The 22646-nt window shown below is 41.0% G+C and overlaps 2 protein-coding genes across 3 annotated transcripts in view; one reads left to right on the forward strand and one right to left on the reverse strand.

The window, feature by feature from the left end:
- Positions 1-22364, forward strand: Stoml3 (stomatin like 3). Its single transcript, XM_070003313.1, has 8 exons — positions 1-52; positions 9264-9367; positions 9452-9524; positions 14911-14993; positions 16766-16969; positions 18666-18800; positions 20989-21195; positions 22293-22364. Exons 1-8 carry the CDS (start codon positions 1-3, stop codon positions 22362-22364), a joined length of 930 nt encoding a protein of 309 aa, XP_069859414.1.
- Positions 18824-22646, reverse strand: part of Frem2 (FRAS1 related extracellular matrix 2) — a 168272-nt gene continuing 164449 nt past the window's right edge. Inside the window, exons 25-26 of one of the 2 annotated variants that reach the window (XR_011367901.1) lie at positions 19964-20047; positions 18824-18904 (exon numbers count right to left, since the gene is read on the reverse strand). The gene's annotated coding sequence lies outside the window, so the exon portion shown is untranslated. The other variant, XR_011367902.1, reaches the window with a different exon arrangement.

Raw genomic sequence — 22646 nt, forward strand, 5'->3', positions numbered from 1 at the left:
ATGGATTCCGGGGCGTCTTCCCCTGAGAAACAGGATAAGGAGAATCTAGTGGGTAAGTTCTTTTCTTCCTCTCTTGCAAGGCAGAACAGAGCTCTAGTGCAAGCATCAGATGCCTTTACTGAAATTGACTCTGGTTTCATTTCGAGCCCCCGAATTTTGGGTTATAGTAATTGCTTGTTCTGGTTTTATCTGCTTTCTAAGAGTAGTCTATAACTTGCTCTTTTGCCATATTTTAAAATTAAAATGGTTGCTTATCTTTGCTGTTCTTTTTTAATATTTAAATTTCTTACTTACTTAGGGCTAAAAATAACCCGTTTTAAGGACATAAAATGAAACACCATAAATCTACACATTAAAAAAAACATACAGTATTATTTTCAAACCCTTTAAGGTTTTGATAAGTTCTAAAGTGTAAAAACAATGTACTGTCTCAAATAAATTAGAAATATCACTTAGACTTTTGTAATTGTTCCTTTTTAAATTTTATTTTATTGTAAAGATGCTGTACAGAGGGGTTACAGTTACATAAGTAAGGTAATGAGTTTATTGTTGAACATTGTTACCCCTTCATTTGTTTTTCTCCTACTAGCCCTTCCCTCCCCCATGTCTCCCACTCCTTCCTCCCCCTCCAAGAAATTGTAAAGTTCATTTCCAATATACTGTTTTATGAGTATCATTGTTGCAATGGGTCATCCTGTGTCCTTGTTTCAGCATTTTGTTATTCCCCTTCTCCTCCCCAAATTAGACAAATATATATACAAGATGCAGGGTACCAAAATCAAATACAGTGGCAACAGGGGATATACCATAGGGGGAAGAACATACAAAAGAAACAAAAAATGATCACATAGTACATTAAAAATAATGACAAAGAAAAACTTCTTGTGTTCATTTCTTGGGGTTCATTTCATTTAGCATTTTATATGGTCATATGTACATACTTGGGGTGTGTGTGTGTGTGTGTGTGTGTGTGTGTGTGTGTGTGTGTGTGTGTGTGTTGCCAATCCTGGGGCTTGAACTCGGGGCCTGAGTGCTGTCCCTGAGCCTCTCTATGTTCAAGGCTAGCATTCTACCACTTGAGCCACAGCACCATTTCTGGCTTTTTCTGTTTATGTGGTACTGAGGAATCGAACACAGTGCTTCATGCATGCTAGGCAAGCATTCTACCACTAAGCCATGTTCCCAGCCCTGTACATAGCTTTGGAGCTTTTCTGCTCATCTAATAAAATTATCCTAGACATATACTAATTATTCTTTGCATTCCTTTTTATCCTTCCTTTTTTTCCTTCCTCCCTTCCTTCCTTCCTTTCTTTGTTTTCTTCTGTGTGTGTGTGTGTGTGTGTGTGTGTGTGTATGTGTGTGTGTGTGTGTGTGTGTGTGTGTGTGTGTGTGATTACCAGGGCTAGGGTTTAACTCCTGCTTGATTCTTTCTTTCAAGGCTAGCACTCTACTTCTTGAGCCACAGTTCTACTTCAGAATCTTTCAAATTTGTCTATCCAAGCTGACTTTGAACATAGATTCTCAGATCTCAGGTCATGAGTAGCTAGGATTACAAGTGTTAGTCACCAGTTCCTGTCCCCATGCAGTTTTTCCTGCTCCAAAACACACAGAACAGTTTTTACTGGGTACATTTTTAATTTTAAAGGTGCTTCTTAAAATCACAAATGTATCTAAAGTTAAGAAAACTAAGATTTATAAACCTATTAAAAAAAACTAAGGAAACTCAGAATGACCATGTTTTGATTACTCAGAAACAATGATTACTCATATTTTGATTTTCATCCACATTTTTCTTTCTATATATTCATTTGTACTAATTGAGATCCTACTGGCCAAATAGTTTCAAGCTCTATTACTTATTTTTTTTCTTCTTCTTCTTTTTTTTTTTGGCGGTCGTGGGGCTTGAATTCTGAGCCTGGGCATTCAGCTCAAGGCAAGTGCTCTACTACTTGAGCCACAGTGCCACTTCCAGTTTTCTAGTGGATTTTGGAGATAAATGTCTCATGGACTTTCTTGCCCAAGCTGGCTTTGAACCTCGATCCTCAGATCTCAGCCTCCTGTGTACTAGGATTACAGGCATGAACCACCAGCACGTAGCGAGCTCTATTACTTTTTGTTCCTCTTAGAATCAGTTCATAATGGTCTTCTCATGCATGCTTTTGTATACTTTTTAAAAAATGTTGGATATTTCAGTTTTGAGTGTGTGAATCACAGTTCACTTAATTATTCCTCCATTGTACTGCAAGATGGGTTTTGTTTTTATTTTTGTGTTTTTGTTTCAAGCACTGAAATAAATGGTGCTGTCCAGTGATTGTGTAGGTGTAACTCTCCTGGACAAAGTATCTGCACTTATCTTTGACAGTGCTGTTATTTCAGACAAAGGGGGTGGGAAGCCTAGGGACCGTGGGACAAAGAATGATGCAAGGACACACATCTCTTTATTTTCTTCTCATAATGATGTTGTGGGGGTGAGCGGACAGTAGACAAGAGAAAAACGCAAGGGCATATGAGTTCCTGGTTAATTGAGTCTCCTGAGAGAAAACAATCTCTTCTGATGGATCATTATTTACAGAACAGAATGTTCAAACAGGTCTGTGCGTCTGTTTCTGTTGATCTGCATCATCCTGATTCTTAAAAGAGGTAGAAGTGTAGCTAACATTCATTTAATTCGTTGGCATCTGCTGTGGATCAGGAAGTCAAGACACAGACACTAAATATCTGTGTTCAAAGGGCTTTAAAAAAATGTCAGGGAAGACAGAGAACTATAAACAAGCTGGGCCCTGGTTGTTCATGCCTGTAATCCCAGCTAATTCAGGAGGCTGAGATCTGAAGATTGCAATTCAAAATCAGCACAGGCAGAAAAGTCCATCAGCTACTTATCTATAGTTTAACAACAAAAAGCCAAAAGTGGAGCTGTGGTTCAAGTGGTAGAGTAGAATGCCTTGAGCAAAAATGCCGAGTGAGAGCTCAAGACCCTGAGTTCAAGCCCTAATGCTGGCAGAAAATAAATTAAAATGCAACAAAAGACTCTTAGGAGATGTCAGAGTATGGTAATCATACACCTATCATAGATGATAAGGCCCTTGTTCATATCTAAATTATCAGGGTTTTTTTTTTACATGTTTGGGACAGTCTTGCTCTATAGTCTAGGCTGACCTCAAACTTGAAATCCTGTCTCAGCCTCCCATGCACTATCATATTTGAATTAGCAATTCTGCATGGAAGAGTTGGCATTACTGGTTTCTTTAAGAGCCTAAAAGTTATCTGGAAGAGCTTACAATGCCAATGGCCAAATTATATTTGCAGGCTAAAAACAATGTCATGGGATTTAAAGATTTTATTATATAAAATAGAAAATTTTGTTCTTGCACATACAGAAGAGCCACTATCCTATAAAGATTTAGAACAAACCAATGAAAATGTTGCTAAGTCTAGGCCAAATGCTAAAGGGAGAGTGGAGGAAGACTAAGCAACATGTGTAGATACTCAGCAATTAGATACTGGGGATGGTCACACAATATTGCAAACATACTAAAATCCACTGAGATTGTTTTAACCCACTTAAATACTTTGCTCTAGGATGATGCTCTACAACTGGAGCCACAGCCTCACTTTGGGCTTTTTGGTAGTTCATTGGAGATAAGAGTGTCACAAACTTGCCTTCCTAGCCTGGCCTTCACCACAATCCTTAGATCTCAGCCTCTTGAGTAGCTAGGCTTACAATTGTGATGCACAAGCACCTGGCAAAAAATCAATTCTTTATGAAACAAACCCTACTCAGTAAAATAAAATAAAATGCATAATTGTCAGAAGAAGATGGTATTGAACAAAGTTAAGCAAACAAGCAAGAGTTTATTTATAGCTATAAAGGAGAAATACCAGAACTAAGTGTGGACCAGCTTCACTCAACAAAGGTTGGTAGGGATGGTAAAGGGTGGTGGAGATAGTAGAAAACTTCCTGGAGAACCTTAAGGGTTGGTCATTGGCCGTTTGTGTGTGTGTGTGTGTGTGTGTGTGTGTGTGTGTGTGTGTGTGTGTGTGTGTGTTTGTATGTGTGTGTGTGTTTGTATGTGTGTGTGTGTGTGTGTATGCGCACATGTGCGTGTGCATGCACCCACGTGCGTCCACACACTCATACATATTTTACAGATATACTGCTCATGTAGGTATGACAGAAGACAGCTTATAGCTTAGGGAAAGTTCCCCACTCAAGCCAGGCCCCCATCTCCTTTGATGATTTCACTCCTAAGACAGCTACTAGGTCCTGGTTTAGTTTCAGGAAGTGAAATCAGGAAAAGGATTTTCTAAATATGCAGAAACATGCTCTAAGAAAAGTCTGGTTAGGAGCCTTGGAGTGAGGAAGAGGTGCATTCAGGCTCTCAAATTGTCTTGGTCAAAGCTCGCCTCTAGAAAAACTCTGGACATTTCCCAAGTGGCTTAGAGGATCTCATCCGCTAGGAGTAACTCCTTTAACTATTTTACTATATCTATACATGTGTGAACATATATACTTTTTTTCCTTATCCTAGATGTTGAAAATTAGGACCTTATCCTGACTTCTCAAGTGTTCTACTACTGCTTGAGCCAAATCCTCAACCCTTTTGTTTTTAGTTTAGTTTTGCCACTCCCACCCCCAGGTAGACTCTTGTGATGACTTTTCTAGAACCACTTTCAGAATATAATTCTCTTTCCTCTGCCTCTTGAATAGCTAGAACCACAAGCATGAGCCGCGATGCCCACATTGTTTCTGACTTTGGGTCTCACTAACTTTTTCTCCAGGCTGGCTTTGAGTTGTGATCCTCCTGCCCTCACCTCCCGAGTAGCGAGAGTTACAGGCATGTGTTAACATGCCTAGCCCACATATGTTATTATATTTAATCTTGACGACTAGCTGTAGTTGTCATTGTGGTTGTGCTACCACAGAGGAAAAGACACATAAGCTGGTGGAACGGCTTGCAAGATGTCATGGCTTTGAAGTGGAGGTGTCTGGGTCAGAAAATGTGGCCAACTGACCCAGGGCTGAACTACTTTTCCTCCCTGATCTGCACACCTATCTGCCCATGGGCTGTACTGCTGAAAGTTTCCTGCCCTCTTCTTTCTGAGAATATAGAGCAAACACTAAACTATTTCAGACTAGCCTGATTTTAAATACTCTGATAGTTATTTGAATTACCTATTGAAGTATGATATAGTGCAGTATGACATACAAGCACAAGTCTTTGGCTTGGAAGTCTGAATGGGCAAATGGAAAAATCCAGGTCATGCATACATGCATTAATACACACATGTACAGCCAAATACATTCATATGCATATATGTATTTGCACATATATATATGTGCACATATGTACATGCATACATGTATGCGTGTGACTGTGAACCAAATCCTGTATCAACCCACCCAGAATATTGACCCATTATCTTTTATGAACAGCCCAGAAAGCCTGTCTGTTGTCTAATTCAGATTAGCCTTCAATGACAATCCAGGAATGCAGGCAAACAATTTCTGTAAGAATAAGACCTACATTAATTAATTGCCAATAGCCACCCTAATTTCTGTCCCTACTTCCAACTTAGGACCAATCAGAGAATTTCAGATATGTCTCTAACCAATCTGAAAAGAGAGTCCCCTTCTCAGCAGTCTGCTTACAGCTTCCCCTCACCCACCAGGGCACACCCGAACCACCTCTGTTTCCCGTACACCTCTGGCTGCCTTTGCATCTCTGAGAGTGAAGGGGTGGATTTCTGCTAGAGTGGGCACTGAAAATAGTCTTTGTCTTTCTCATTTGATTGGTCTAGGTTTATTTCTCAGGCTCGGTATGTATAAGTCTATGTAATCAACCTGCAGACACATACATCCTACATGCCAACAGGCTCTCCCATGTCCTTCCCAGTTAACTCCCCAATCAGCAACAGCTTCACTTCCTAGAGATGGCTACTCCTTTCTCTTCAAATATAGTAGTTCACTCTTCTTGAATAAATCATGACATATAACAAACCTTATAAATGGAGTCAAAATGTATGCAAAACTCATGTCTGCCTTATTTCACCAGTATTGTACTATAAAATTCATCTTTATTTTGTATATAAGCGATAGTTTTATATATTTTTTTACTGGATAATATTCCTTTGTACAAATGTACTACAGCTTATTTATCTATTCTCCTGTTCATGGATTTCAGTGGCCATTTTAGTAAATGTTCTCAAACATGCTTTTCATTGTCATTGGCCCTCATTCCTCTGGGGTAGTAGCAGTGACTATGAATAAGGTATGTTTCAGTTTAGTATATGCTTCCAAATAGTATTGCAGGTAATTGTATCAATTTCTTTCCTTCCTCTTCCTTCCCATCTTTCCTTCTTTTCTTCCTTTTCTTTCTCTGTCTCTTTCTCTTCCCTCCTTAGTTGGCTCTCTACCACTTGAGCCACAGCTCTACTTCCAGCTTTTTTTTGTCAGTTAACTGGAGACAAGAGTCTCACTAACTTGAACTGCGATCTTCAGATCTCAGCCTCCATAGTAGCTAGGATTACAGATGTGAGCCACCAGCCCCTGTCTGTGGTTTTGAATCCATTGACTACATGTGATCCAGGTTTGATTTTTTCCCCCCTCTCATCAGCTCAATAAAGGCAGAAGCCTTGTGTAGATTGACATGAGGGCAGTGTGGGAATTTCTGAAGGTCTTTTGTGACACTGTCCCAGCATTTACTGTCAGTCAGATGTGTAATCCCCAAATCCAGCACCTGGCTTTAGCTGTTGGAGCAAGCTCCGGAGAAAGGCCGCTTGAAGGGATTAGCTTCTTTAAAAATGTGAAACCAGTACTACGCGGTCTCCTGCTGGACCCTGAGAGCCCTTCAGGCTGAACTCGGCCTGCCGGGGGGAAGGGAAGCTGGGAAAGTGGCTTATGGGGTCTTGCTTTACCAAGAAGCTAAATGATACCCAGAGGGCCCCCTCCCCCCCCCCCCCCCCCAGTGCTCTCAGCAGCAGTGGCTTTGGCAATTGGCAGTGCTCAGGTGCAACTCTTGGAAGATGTATGTGAGACTCTTTCTTTTTGTGCTGGTCCTGGAGCTTGAACTCAGGCCCTGGGTGCTGTGGATGAGGTTGTTTGTTTGTTTGTTTGTTTTTCCCCTCAAGGCTAGCACTCTACCACTTGAGTCACACAACTCCACTCCCAGCTTTTTGGTGGTTAATTGGAGATAAGAATCTCAATGGAGGGGCTGGGAAGTTGGCTCAGTGGTAGAGCGCTTGCCTTGCATGCCTGAGGCCCTGGGTTCGATTCCTCAGCACCACATAAGCAAAAAGAAAAAAGCCGGAAGTGGCGCTATGGCTCAAGTGGTAGAGCGCTAGCCTTGAGCTGAAGAGCTGAGGGACAGCACTCAGGCCCAGAGTTCAGGCCCCACGACTGGACCCAAAAAAAAAAAAAAAAAAGAATCTCATTGGACTTTCCTGCCATGGCTGGCTTCAAACCTCAATTCTTAGATCTTAGCCTCCTGAGTAATGAGGATTACAGGTGTGTGAGCAATCAGTACTTGGCTATGTTAGATTATTATGTCCAATCAACTAGTATAAGCCAGAAATGGAGCTGTGGAGTATTAGAGTATGAGAAGAAGTCTTCTATCAAACTAAAGTGCTTTTAAGTATTAATATTTCTTTGGTTCTGATATTTCCTAAAATTACTTGCTCCACATTAAAATACGCTGAGGTCTGGGCAATTTCTGCTAATGCAATGGTAAATGGTCCTAGAGGTTTTATATGTTTAGACTTTCTTTGTTCTCCTTGCCCTTCTTTCTGTTTGTCTGTTTGTCATCTGTCTGTCTGTCTCTCCCTCTGTCAAACTTCACCCCTGTGGCTGCCAGGCCTCTGTGGCAGACACAGGCATAAGCTTCCCAGCCATCTGGGTAAATTTCTTTGTCTTGTAAATGTACTAGGAGCTGGGATTGCAGGCATGAGCTACCGCTGCCAGGCTACAAGACAATATTTATTAAGCCAAAATGTCACTGATACCCTAATGTATGGTTCACAAAAAGTCATTGAATAGAATGAGCCAATTCCAACAAAGTTGTGTCACACATCAAAGTTGCCAAGTCCATGGCAACTTTCCTATCCATCTGTAAAACATTAATGATAGTAGTAATACAGTCTTACTAAGATAGATATTACCGCATGAGTCAGGGACCATATAAAAGTAGTCTCACTTAACTCTTCATGAAACCTTCCAAGGTCAATAGCTTCTATAGCTCTAGCCAATGAGGAAATGCAGACCAGACAAGTTTAGTGGGGATTTGTATAAGGACCTAAGGCTGAAGGGTGAGAGAGCACACATGGAAACTCCTACCTAAGGTCTCTTCCAACTGGTTTTTCCCCACCCCCCCACTGAGGATAACCATACATACCTTCCTACCTTAGAGGTTATTTTGAGTTTCATCTGAAAAGTCCATGGAGCCCATGGTTCTGGTGTGATGGATGGATCTCATTCTATGAAGCATGGGTTTCTTTGCTTTGAGAATAATAAACTACATCAACTCTATACGTTCATTACTAAGAGACATTACTTAGAAGGGAGGAGTCAATTTAAATTTCTGAAAGCCTAAAAAAATGTGCACCCGGGAGTGTATATGTGTGTGCCCAAGTGTACATAGATGTTGATGTGTGCATGGATGTTAGCTGCTTTCTAACATATGGAAGTAGTTAAGTTTCCTCTTCAGTCACATCAGGCTTGGCCAGCTCTAAACAGTGTCCTGTGCAGGCAAATGGATTTTCCTTTCCTCCCTCTCTCCATCTCTCCCTCTCTCCCTTTCTCCCTCTCTCCCTCTCTTTCTCCCCTCCCTTTCTGCCTTCCTGCCTTCCTGCCTTTCTGCCTTCCTCCCTACCTCCTCCCTTCCCACCATCCCTCCATCCCTCTCTTTCCCTCTCTTCCTCTCTTTCTCACTCTCTTCCTCTCTCTCTGTTTCTCTCTTTCTATTGTTTGTGCTGGTCCTAGGGTTTGAACTCAGGGTCCAAGTGCTTTCCTGAGCTTTTGTGCTCAAGGCTAGCACTCTACTATTGGAACCACAGCGCTACTTGAACCACAGAACTACTTCCCCGTGATTTCAGTAGTAAATTGGAGATAAGAGTCTTGTGGATTTTTCCCACCTGGGCTGTTTCAAAACATGAAACAGATCTCAGCCTCCTGAGTAGCTAGGATTAAAGGCATGAGCTACCTGTGTGCAGCTGCATGGATTTTCTAAGAGTCACATGGATTACTGGTTTGTTTCTTTTTTACTTCCTAGGAATCAACAAAAACCAGCTTGGCGTGTGTGGCTGGATTCTATTTTTGCTTTCTTTGCTGTTAGTGATCATTACCTTTCCCATCTCCATATGGATGTGCGTGAAGGTAATTCCCCGGGGAAGTAAAATGGGGCTCTCCATATGAGCTGATAAGCCATTAAGACTAAAATGTTCTCCCTTAATCTCTTAGATCATTAAAGAATATGAACGGGCTGTTGTATTCCGACTGGGGCGCATCCAAGCTGGTAAAGCCAAGGGACCAGGTAAGGCACTGTGTATAACCCTGTTACACACCATGGGTACCTGTTACTAGACCACCACTGATAGTCTTCCTAGAGGCATCTATTGGGAGTCAAAAACACAGGACGCTGGAGCTCTCACCTTTCTGTGCAGTTGAAGATACTGCCCTGTTTTCTCTATTATGTCAGTGGGTGAACATAACAAGGCAGTCTCATTGCTGGATGTCACTTGCCACCACTGCCACTGAGAATACAGCAAGAGAATGAAGGGACTGAGCAAATTGTCAAGGCACAACATTAAGTTATCTGTGGAGGCTATTCAAGGAGTTGGTTAAGCTCCATGCCAGTGGCTCACGCCTGTGATCCTTGATACTCAGGAGGCTGAGTTCTGATGATCACAGTTCAAAGCCAGTCCAGGCAAAAAACATCTGTGAGACCCTTACTCTCCATTTAGTAGCAAAGAACAGGAAGTAGAGATGTGGCTCAAATGATAGAGTACCAGTCTCAAGCAAAAAAAAAAAAAAAAAAAAACCAAAAAACAAAAAACAAAAAAAAAGCTGTTTGGGAATGTGGTTTTGTGGTAGAGTGCTTGTCTAGCACGCATGAAGCCCTGGGTTCAATTCCTCAGTACCACATAAGCAGAAAAAAACTGGAAGTGGTACTGTGGCTCAAGTTGTAGAATGCTACCTTTGAGCAAAAGAAGCTCAGGGACAGTGTATAGGCCCTGAGTTCAAGCACCAGGACTGGCAAAGAAAAAAAAAAAAAAGCTAAGGGACAGCACCTATTTCCTGAATTCAAGCATCAGTACTGTTACAAAACAAACAAAAGGAGCTGGTTTTTAATTCTCACTCTTCAGAAGGAGCTAGTAAACAAGCAAAATGTAGTTTCTTCTCCTGGCAAGTAGATTGATAGACAGAGCTGCAAGCCATTGCACAACTCCTTTTGTTAATTCCTTAGTTTTGAAAAGAATCTGAAACCAATGTTAAGTTTGATGATTGATCTAGAACAATCTTTATGAATGGAATAAATATGAGCTTCTAACACCTACTGTAACATTTCTTTCCATCTGTACAGCAATGGATGGAAAAAAGTATTTCAAACTATTCATGAGGCAAAAATAATCTTTTAAGGGGCATGGGGTGAGAATAGAGGTGGTAAACTTTAGAAAAAAAGATGATGTAATACAACCTCTCTTAGTTGAAGCATAAGAAATTCCTCATGTGTGTTTTGATTAAAAAATGACAATTCTATATTTTGTTTGTTTCTAATTATTATAAAAAGCACCCCTCATCTAAGCAATGAAAAAGGGAGAAAGGTTTATTTTGACACATAGTTAAGAAGTTTCAGTCTATGTTTAGCTGGCTTCATTGCTTTGGGTCTAAAGTAAGGCAGGGCATGAAAGTAGAGAGAGCATGATGTTGGCTGGGAAGGTGGCTCAGTGGTAGAGCACTTGCCTTGCATGCCTGAGGCCCTGGGTTCGAATCCTCAGCACCACATAAGCAAAAAGAAAAAAGCCGGAAGTGGCACTGTGGCTCAAGTGGTAGAGGGCTAGCCTTGAGCTGAAGAGCTGAGGGACAGCGCCCAGGCCCAGACTTCAGGCCCCACGACTGGACCAAAAAAAAAAAAAACAAGAGAGGTCATGATGTAACAGAGATCCTCATCCCATGGAAGCTAGGAAAACAGAGAAAGAGAGAGAGAGAGAGAGAGAGAGAGAGAGAGAGAGAGAGAGAGAGAGAGAGAGAGAGAGAGAGAGAGAGAGAGAGGGAAAGGGAGAGGAAGGAGGAGGAGGAGGAGGAGGAGGAAGGAGGACAAAGAAGGAGAAGGAAGGAAAAAGAAGGAAGGAGGAGGAAGAGTCAGGAACAAACTCTATCTTTCCTGGGCATACTCCAGTCATTCACTTTCTTGAACTAGGCCCTCCCTCCTAATAATGTCTTCATATTATAAGTTCATCAAGGGATTAATCCTTTAATTATATGAGAGTCCTCACGATCCAAATACTTCCCCAAAGACTCACCTTTGAAAACTGTCATATGCAGAACCAAGTCTCCAATACAGGGACCTTTGGGGTATACCTGATATTCAAACCATACACATATGGTTAAGTCTAGTACTCTTGAAAGCATCTTAGGAAGAAGGCCCATGAAAAACAATGTTCAGTAGCTGTATTTCCCTGGTAATGCTTGCTTTCGGTCTCTTCCTAATGTTTGTTTTAGCAAAATTATTCTCTCTTCTACTACACTGTAAGATTTCTGGGGACTCAGCTGTCTTTATGCATGTGACATTCTGTGTACTTTTTACGTGGTCATGAACCACGATAGACATGATTTAATGTGATAGACATCTGATAGGTGAATACATAGCAGATATTTACAAAATAGAAGCTGGATCATTTCACATAGTATAATCTGGACGGTTTCAAAAGTATTGACCATTTCAGATAGGATAATTTCTTAAAATTTTCTTGGCAGGACTCTGCTTTAAACTAATGACCACACATTTGTTTTACTGTTGCTTCACTGGAGCTACACCTCCAGCTCTGCAGTGTAAAAAAAAAGTAATATAATTTTATTGTTATTATAAAGGTGTTGTACGGGAGGGTTACGATCCCATAGGTCAGATAATGAGTACAACCCTTCTTGAACAATGGCACCCTTTCCTTCGCTTTCTCCCAGTTCCTCCCTTCCATCCCTGCCCATAAGTTACATAGTTCCTTTTTTTCATAGTGTCTATTGAATACCATGACTGTGTTTCTGTGCCCCCATTTTGGCCTTCCTAAAAAGACAAAAAACATCAAACAACAGTAACAATAACAACAACACATATTTTCATTTCCTGGAAGATATTTTGATAAATACTATTTTAGATGTTCAGGAAAATTATACTTTTGAGTTCCTCCCCTAAGAGTATCCTCCTTTAGTCTGATGGTGTGTGAATGTCTACAGCCCTGTATAAATGATCATGTCCAGTTTTTTTTGTTAGATCTAGCTTCCACATAGGAGGGAAAACACTTACAGTTTGTCTCTCTGCTGGCTCTTCTTTTTACTGATTATTTTGGATAGAGTCTAGTGAATTTTGCTTCCTGGTCTGGCTGTGAAGTATATTCCTCTAGATCTCTGCCATCTAAATAGCTAACTAGGATTACAGATATAAGCCATCAGCATTCAGCAAATAGTATAATCTTACATGTCTAATGTCATGCAAAACCTGAGAAAAAGATGACAGGGATTCTTTATTGTAGATGTTCTTACCAGTTTGTCAAGACAAATGTCAGACACATCCAACAAAGGATAATAACACAAAGAGATCCCCTCCCCATCACATTTGATCTGGTGGCACTAAGATTATAAGTTAAAATAAAACTGGCTCTGAGAGAAGCAGAAAAGCCATTATAACGTGGGAGACTCTGGGGGAAAAAATGTACATCTTTTAACTGAATTTTCCCAGAAGATTTCACTAGTCAATGCCCAGGATGACAAACCTCATCATACGTCTCTCCAGGGGTGAGGAGTTACCTCAGACTCACAGGAGGAAGGGAAATCAGCCACATTGCCAACGGAAAACCACTTCTGCAAATTCTTTTTTTGGGGGGGGGTGTGGTGCTATAACAAGGGCTTGACCTCAGGGTCTGGGCGTTATGGCTTAGCTTTTTTGCTCAAGGCTGATGCTTTGCCACTTGATCCCTCCTCTACTTCTGATTTTTTTTTTTTTTTTTTTTTTGCTGCTATTGGGACTAAGAGTCTTGGCTGGCTTTGAACTATGATCCTCAAATCTCAGCCTCCTAAGTAGCTGCGATTACAGACATGAGCCAATAGCGTCTGGTACAAATTATTCCTTTTATTTATTTATTTTTTGTCGTGGGGCTTTAACTCTGGGCTTGGGTGCTGTCCCCTGAGCTCTTGCGCTCAAGGCGAGTGCTCTACCACTTGAGCCACAGTGCCACTTCTGGTTTTCTGGTGGTTAATTGGAGATAAGAATCTCATAGACTCTCCTGCCTACACTGGCTTTGAACCATGATCCTCAGATCTCAGCCTCCTGAGAAGCTAGGATTAAAGGTGTGAGCCACTGGTGCCTGGCAACAAATTATTCTTTAATTATGAAGGTATTAATAATAAGAGCTGCCATTTGTGGAACAGTTAAGATGTATTTATCAATGTGTATCACTATATTTTAGTAGCATGTTGGATCATTTTAGCATGTTAATCTTTACTTCTACTTTGTATATGTGTGTATATGTGTGTGTGTGTGTGTGTGTGTGTGTGTGTGTGTGTGTGTGTGTGTGTATGTGTATCTACACACACACACATATGCAAACAAAGCTCTGGAAAATTAGGTGAATGTTTCCTGGTCACAAGGCTAGACAATGACAGGGCTAAGATTTAACTCTTGCTAGGTTTCAGGACTGGTGACATGCCTGGTGGTTCTAGTCCTTTCAACTCTTTCAGTAAAGGAATAAAAGTATTTCTGGGTAATTCTGAAGATTTACAGAGTCCTCAAAGGAGTTCTCTTGTGCCTTTTCTTTGCTGGCCAATTCCAATATTTCACAACCCAGAGACAGTAAGATTTTCTGGCTGAGTAACACCACTTAACTCAAGCCAGATCTTTTTCTTTTCTTTTTTAGACAGGATCTTGCTCTATGGCTTCAAACTCTTTAATTCTTGTTCTTTAGTCTCCTGAGTGCTGGGACTACAGGCAGGAGGTGTTAGTTCTGTAATGCATTGATTTCAGGAAATCTGAGATCCTGGAAATATTTTATCCACTTTTCTGTCAGCATTAATAAAGATGCTACAAATGTTAGCAGTCACTGCCAATTCATGTCTAACAGTCTGTCATCTGAATCTTTTAGATAAGTACCTTTATTAAAAATACAATTACTCAATATGCCAAACAAACACACAGATTGAAAGAGATTATGTAAAAATGAAATTTAAACATTAAAAGGTATGTGGGGTGTCAGTGGCTCAAACATGTGATCCTAGCTACTCAGGAGGTTGAGAGCAGAGGGGTGTGATTTGAAGTCAGCCTGGGCCAAATGATGTTTGCTAAATTCTGTCTCTGAAATATCCAGCCAAAAGCAGAGCTGGAGGCATGACTCAGGTGGTAGAGCACCAGTTATGAGTAAGCAAACCCACTGAGATCTCAAGTCCCTGAGTTCAAGCATCCAAAGCAGTAAAAGAAATAAATAAGTCAAGAATCTTTAGCTCCTAAACAAAAGGCATTGATTTCTAAGTAATTATTTTTCTTCAGTGACTAATAGGAGGAAATCATTTTCCTGTGCTCATTTGAAGATTATTTGTGAAGCATAAATGGTCCATGTAAATGAGGTAACATACAGCCAGGAGGGTTTGTTGTAATGAGTTTCAAAAAGTAAAACTCTAGATCAATTTTCTTTTCCTTTTTTTTAAAACAATAGGTTTGATCCTGGTCCTGCCTTGCATAGATGTATTTGTCAAAGTTGATCTCCGAACAGTTACCTGCAACATTCCTCCACAAGAGGTAAAAGAGTAAATATGTGTTACTAGAAGAGAAATATTACAATGTCTTTAAACTACATGCCAGAGGATGAAATGAATCTCCCTTGAGTTACCCCAGGTAGCTCCAAATCTAGTAGGCTTTGTTTTACCAAATGAGGATGAGGCCAAGGACATAGGCTGAAATTCTAGAAGATATGGGATGAGCAAAGTGGGAAAAGAGATGGGTTAGAGAAAGACAGGACAAACAGGTGCTTAGAAGAGACAAGTCACTGTAGGAAGGAACTGAGTTGATCTTGACAGTGAACTGTGGGACATTCTGATACTCTCCCATCTCCTTCTCAAAGGACATTTTAGAAGCACCTACATGACTCACTTTTGTTTTTTGACTTTACTATTCTTTCTTTTTTAATTCTTGGAACACTATATGAAAGCACCAGCCCAGAAAACCACACGAACATATAGTCACATACAGCAAAAGCCTGCTGGCAGGCATGCTCTCTCAAGATAGAGAGTAGCAGCCTCTCCTTATGCAGGGGAGGTGGTTAGATAGTGATAGAGAAGCTAAAGGCAGGACAGGGAGACGGAAAGCAGCAAGTCTTGAAGCTGAACACTAGACATAGCATGTGGCTGGGGCAGAATCTCCTGACTGTGGCAGCAGCATTTTGCTGGCACAGCTGGGACTAGAGATAGTGCAGTTTGGGCGGGGTGGGGGGGTGGACAATTGTGGTCAGGCCTGAGCTGGTCACCTGATTAGGGGGAAAGGGCAGAGGACCTAAGATGGAGGCTGTCAAGCCAAAATAGAGATAGATATGCAAACACTGTGAATGAATGATCAAACAATAATTGAGCACCAGGTTTGATGAATGGTATTACTATAATCATACATAACCAAAGTGATCTAGAAAGAAAGAAAATGAGAGTAGGACCTAAGGGCGGAGAGAACAAAGGTAATGAGACAAAATGAGTCAAGCTGGAGGCTGGTGGCTCACGCCTGTAATCCTAGCTGCTCAGGAGGCTGAGATCTGAGGAGAGAGATTCAAAGCTAGAGCCTGAGAAGAAAAGCCCGTGAGACTCTTATTTTTCAACTAACCACTAAAAAGTTGGAAGTGAAAAGTGTAACTCTAGTAGTAGAGGGACACCCTTTAGCAAAAATGCCAAATAGGAGCACAAGTCCCTGAGTTTGTCAGAACTCTGTCCAGTTCACAGGAGCCCTGAGAAGTCTCAGCAAATTAAACAAGGGATTTTCTAGATCTATCATGGGTATTTCTAAGTTCTGCTCTAGTGATTTACCCAGAAATGTCTTTGTCACTCCCCAAACCATATCACATTATTGGGAACAAATGATGCTGGTTCTCTGTAAAGCAAAATCCATCTGGCTTTACTTGACCATGGAACCTGGTCTCTGATACCATCTGTGTTTCATAAGAAGCATCACTCATCAAGTCTGATCACTGAAAAACAAGTGGAACCCAGGTATCGGGAAAATTAGTGTCCCATCAGAGTTATACTATTACATTCTAAGTGGGAAGTGTCTGTTCTCACCCTATCCCGTCAAAGACTTCTGTTTGTGTGATGTAAAACTTCTCCAAGATGAGGTTATGAAGTTTGCAGTCGTCAAATCAGTTCAGGAGTCTTGTGTTGTCCAGTAAGATGACATTGCACTCAAGCCAGGACAGAGTTCTGGTGCCTGCTGGTGTGAGCTGTCACCAGTACTCTCCCTCTGTGGAGAGGGTTCCTTTGATGATTGTTGTAAAAGTCATCCACTGATGATTTCACCTTGTTGTTCCTCCACAGATCCTCACCAGAGACTCCGTGACTACACAGGTGGATGGAGTCGTCTATTACAGAATCTACAGTGCTGTCTCCGCTGTGGCTAATGTCCATGATGTCCACCAAGCCACATTTCTGCTGGCACAGACCACTCTGAGAAATGTCTTAGGGACACAGACCTTGTCTCAGATCTTAGCTGGGCGGGAAGAGATTGCCCACAGCATCCAGGTAAGAACCAAGGACGGCATCTTTTTTATTCACTCAGTTCAATGATCTTGCAGTTCTAAGCACTCATCCACATACATCCATACACACACAGATACACACAGCAGTTCTAGAGAAGTGAACTTAAAGTTAGTTAAAGTGAACTTAAAGTTAGTTAAAGTGAACTTAAAGATAGTTAAAGACTTAACTATCTGCATGGGAAAAGAGACCTCTTAGGAATTATGCCTTTTATCCTTTATTTTATTAATTCCAAATTAAGAATCAACCAACTAAACTTAGCCTTTTCTAAAGAGGTTAGAATTCAGATATAGTTTCTTTGGAGTGAAAAATTTAGAAGAGTCATTTAAGACGGCAAAAAATGACATGTCTGGACAATTTTTCTATCATACTACCAATATCAATCATATGAAAAATAATGGTAATCATCAAGGATGTAGCAGTTATGAACTCATCGCTTGTACATCCCAGTTTATAAATCACATTTTTGTATTTTCTTTTAATTATATTTTTATTCTCTTGAAGTAGTTGCACAAAGGAGTTCCCATTGAACAAAGCAGCTTATGAATACAATGCATCTAGATTGATGTTAACAATACAGTTCTATAATATCTTAAATCATTTACAATTTGATTCTGATCCTGCAGTCTATGAGATAGGTCATTAGTGCTCTGTTGAATAGTCCCTCAGGTAGTTCAAAGGCACTAAGATTTTATGAGTAAGGTCAACACTGGGAGGCTGGCAATTCAGATGTTTCCTGTCTAGAATCAGGACCCAGGTATCTCTAGCTCTTGGGGTCCTATAAAAATGATAAACAGGAAAATGTTTAATTGCCCTTTGGAAGTAGAGTTCTCTGCCCTGTTCCTAGGAGGCGTTGCCCTCTGATCTCATTATTTCCTGAGGTATCCTTGTCCTTCTTTCTCCAGGATAACCAGCAAGATATCTTCCATGGCACATATGTGTATATAATATATATACAAAAATATATATACACATATATATGTATACTTGTCAAAAGAAAAAATGTATGTATATTTTACAAAGGATAAGAATATCTTTGATGTTAGGTGGCTTTAAAATGCTCTAAAATATATTCTAGAAATATCTTACACACATATTTGTATATTTGTGTGTGTATATATAGCGTATAATACATATGTACATACATACTTTTTTTCTACTTGTTTAAAACTAGTCCTAGGGCAGATGGCTGAAGAGAGGAAGACAATATAATACATCAAGAAGTACCAATAATAATATTCATCAAATCACTGCTAGGCCTGGACAGATGTTTTATATGTATTATCTTCTAATCTTAGGGCAATCTTGAGAAGGAATCTTTCACAGATGAGAATCAGAGAGGTTATTAAGAAGTTGGCTCAGTCATTTACACGTGCAGTATCAGAACCAGGACTGTCGGAGAAGCTTGCACCACCATCTGGTGGATATCAGTGACAAGCAAGCAGCAAGCAGCCGCTCAAATCCATATGGACATCATGTAGTTACTTGGGGATGCTTGTAGGGTGGCCCTTTTGGTAGAACACCAACAGACCTGTAAAAATTTGTCCCTGAAATCCTCATGGGATTAATTTCAATTCCAAAAAGTGAACAAGAGGTTCAGAAAAGGATTTGCTTTCCCCTAGACACTTACATCTGACCACTTTTCTTCTGATCAATGTCCTTTATTTGAATTTGGGAACAGACCTTACTCGATGATGCCACCGAACTCTGGGGAATCCGAGTGGCCCGAGTAGAAATCAAAGATGTCCGGATTCCTGTACAGCTGCAGAGATCCATGGCGGCTGAGGCTGAAGCCACCCGGGAGGCCAGAGCCAGGGTAAGCCTGCCCAGAGCTCATGGGGAGGGAGAGCTGCTTGCTGTTGAGCAGAGGAGTGTAGGCCTTGAATGGAGGATCAGGTACTGCTACAATAGTTTCGTGAGCTGGAATGTATAGCTCAGTGGTAAAGCTCTTGCCTACCAAGTGCAGTATCTTGGGTTCTATCCCCAGTATCAAAAAAAGAAAGGACAAAAAAAAAAAAAAAGAGGAGTTTCTTGTTACAGTTATTTTGCTGATAATTTCCCATGGATTAAAGTTGAGAGGTAATATACCACTCAGGAGTCTGAAAACTAAGGATTGTGGTTCAAAGCCAGGCCAGGCAGTAAAGCCCTGTGAAACACTTATCTCCAGTTAACTACCAAAAACTGGAGCTGGGGCTCAAGTGGTAGAATGCTATAGCCTTAAGCACAAAAGCTCAGGGACAGAGCCCAGGCTCTGAGTTCAAGCCCCAGGACCAGCACACTCTCTCTCTCTCTCTCTCTCTCTCTCTCTCTCTCTCTCTCTCTCTCACACACACACACACACACACACACACACACACACACACAAGTAATTGGTACCAGGTCAAGAGTATGATTGGCATGTGAGAAGCCCAACACTGGCTATATATCAAGAGTCTCCTAGAGAATTGAACACTGCAGATACAGTGGGGCAAGGTCTTGAATAGGTCCAGGTACCAATATTTTTAGGCTATAACCACCTTGGTGCCAATCTTTCAAGCATCATTATTTGAATATATTAAGTATTACTGATTTCAAAGGAAATAACTAAATACTCAGATTATTACAAAACTTAAGCCAAGTGTCCTTCCTTCCTCCCTCCCTCCCTCTATCCCTTCATCCCTCCCTCTCCCTCCCCTTTCTCTCTGTCTTATTTTTGGGTTTGAACTCTTTTTTGGGGTTTGAACTCAGGGCCTGGGCACTGTCCCTGAGCTTCTTTTGCTCAAGGCTAGCATTCTACCACTTTAGCCACAGAGTCACTTCTTGCTTTTTCTGTTTATGTGGTGCTGAGGAATCAAACCCAGGGCTTCATGCATGCAAGGCAAGCACTCTACTACTAAGCCACATTATCAGCCCCCAGATGTTCTTAAATCAATCACCTTCAGACTTGGATAGAGTCCCAGAAGTATCAGAAACCAATCAAAAGTAGAAAACTCCATGTACCTTCTTTGGAATCCTACTTAAGGTATGATGAAGGTCTCATTTGCTCTTCTTCCTCATTCATTATCCGGTTTATCTGCTGACTTCCTGTAGTTCCCAAGGAGAGATCTGGTTACCAGGGCTCATATGGACAGTGAGCCCCAGCTGAATTGTTCTTTGAGAAAAAAATGGGGAGTAAGTAACTAAAAGAATCCCAATGATAGTCATCAGGCTAGTACCTCATGTAATCTAGAGGTGAGAGACTAATTTAATAATATCATGAAATAAATGTATTTTGTGGAAAGTAAAAACGGCAAAAAGGCCAGTTGGAGCCCTTGAACTTTAGACTTTTCTAGAAATGAGTGCAGCAGTTAATAAGACTGCAAAGCGTTTCAAGATCATTGCTGGAGTGGATGGCCAAGTCTCCTTTTGTCAAAGATGGTGCTTTTATTTATGTTTGTAAATAGAATTCAGGAATATATAGCTTGCAAAATACCTCTCTCAATATTGCATAATCTTGCTATCTGTGACCAGACTGTGTGTGTGTGTGTGTGTGCGTGTGTGTGTGTGTGCGTGTGTGTGTGTGTGCGTGTGTGTGTGTGTGTGTGCGTGTGTGTGTGTGTGTGTGTGCGTGTGTGTGTGCGTGTGTGTGTGTGTGTGTGTGCGTGTGTGTGTGTGCATGTGTGTGTGTGTGCGTGTGTGCATGCGCGCATTCCTATCCTAGAGCTTGAACTCAGGGCCTGGGTGCTATCCCTAAGCTCCAGGCTAATGCCCTACCATTTGAGTCACAGCTCCACTTCTGACTCACAAACTTTCCTGACTGGGATGGCTCTGAACCAGGACATTCAGATCTCAGCCTGCTGAGTAGCTAGGATAACAGGTATGAGCCAATTGTGCCTGGCTCCACCACCGGATGTGAGACTCTAATTTTAACCAAGGAAAGAAGAAATCTGTTCAGACAAGTGAGACCTGGCAGGAGAAACGCCAGCATGGTCCCAGCAAAAGATCACCCTAGTCACAACTGCCAACTATTCTTCCTTTCATTTTAGGTCCTTGCAGCAGAGGGAGAAATGAATGCTTCTAAATCTCTGAAGTCAGCCTCCATGGTGCTGGCAGAATCCCCCATAGCTCTGCAGCTGCGTTACCTACAGACCTTAACCACTGTGGCCACAGAGAAGAATTCCACCATCGTGTTTCCTCTGCCCATGAACATACTGGAGGGCATAGGTGGTGTCAGCTATGATAGCAACAAGATAGTCAGTAAAAACAAGGTCTGAGGTTTTTACCTCTATCCAGACCATTGCTTAGTGAGTTCTTTGTACTCAATGGAGAAGCCAGCAGTTAGTAGTGTGAACATGCCAGCACTATTCCAGCCACTGTAACTAACTCCAACAACTGTAATAGCATTAACAGAGGAAAGCAAGGATAGAGAATATAATAGGGTCAAAATTACAAAAGTGAGGACTGTGTACTATTATTTAAAAGACATAATCAGCATTGCAATATTCTTAGGTAATTAGTTAAGGACTTGGCTCTTGATTTTTAGCAATAACTTTCTCACAGTGGGGGAGAGAACACTGGGTGACTAAGATTTCAGAATACCTTTTTTTTAGTTGTTTTGAGGAAATATTCTAGATACTTCTTAAAGTGGAATGGGTCTCATATTTATTCCATATTGCTTTACAATTCCACAGTAATTACTTGATACAGCTCCTGTAGAAGAGTTGGATAGCTCTGTTGTTATAGCTCACAACAGAACCTTTCAATGCTGACAATGGTGGGTGATGTGTAAAATAAAACAGCAGCTGAGGCTTCACGTGGAGTGGGGAGGGGGAGGGGACTGCCCTCAGCTCAGGACGGGGGAGGGCCAGGATCTACTAAGGCACAAAGTTTCAGTAATTTCTGTGTTTTCAAGTGAGAATACTTACAAAGGCTCCATTCCTGAAGCCATAGGAGTCATCCTGTGAATTTCATGCTTTCACTCTTATTCCTTAGAGTCTCTGATAGTTAAGGATTGTTTTCCCCCTCTATCCACTCCCAACTAATTTGTTACAAATAAAGAAGTATTAGAATATGAATGTATTTTATATTATGTTTAACTATATTTTATTATATTATTATTTTAACTATATTTTTATTATGTTTAAGAAGTTGTACAAAGGAGTTGAACAAAGCAGCTCATGAATACAAGGTCACCCCTTTCTGCAAAAAATCGCTTTGTTGGGGGTTTATTTGGTGGCCAAAGTACTGATTTTTTTTTTTAAAGGATCAGCTTTGAGAATTAGGCTAAACTTCCTTTACAGCTAGTATTTTGAATTGCTCTGTGTTACTCTGAAGTCTTTCCTTTATATAGATAACCAAGAAATATCCTTCAAGAGGAGAATGTCATGCCAAAATACGAAGTGATTTGTGTAAGTTCCCATAACCAATGAAGGTTGGATTAGAACTAAACAAACAAAAAACCAAACAAAACCCACAAAAAGCAGCTCTGACTGCCACCTCGTTCCTTGCTCTTGCTCTTACACGTCACTGAGTTTGACTGGGAGAAGGGGGTAGGTGGAAGGAGGGGAAGCCTTTTGCTTTCACCACCAAACTCTGAGGACTGCACAGGTGGGCACACAGGTCCCCTGACTCCTCACTCCTTTCCACACTCCCTCATAACTTGCCACCCTCGTATTCCACACCTCTGCCACATCACCACCCTCTT

Source organism: Dipodomys merriami, unplaced genomic scaffold (genome assembly GCF_024711535.1).
Source record: "Dipodomys merriami isolate MVZ:Mamm:240054 unplaced genomic scaffold, mDipMer1.0.p SCAF_6, whole genome shotgun sequence".
In the NCBI taxonomy this organism is placed as follows: Eukaryota; Metazoa; Chordata; class Mammalia; order Rodentia; family Heteromyidae; genus Dipodomys; species Dipodomys merriami.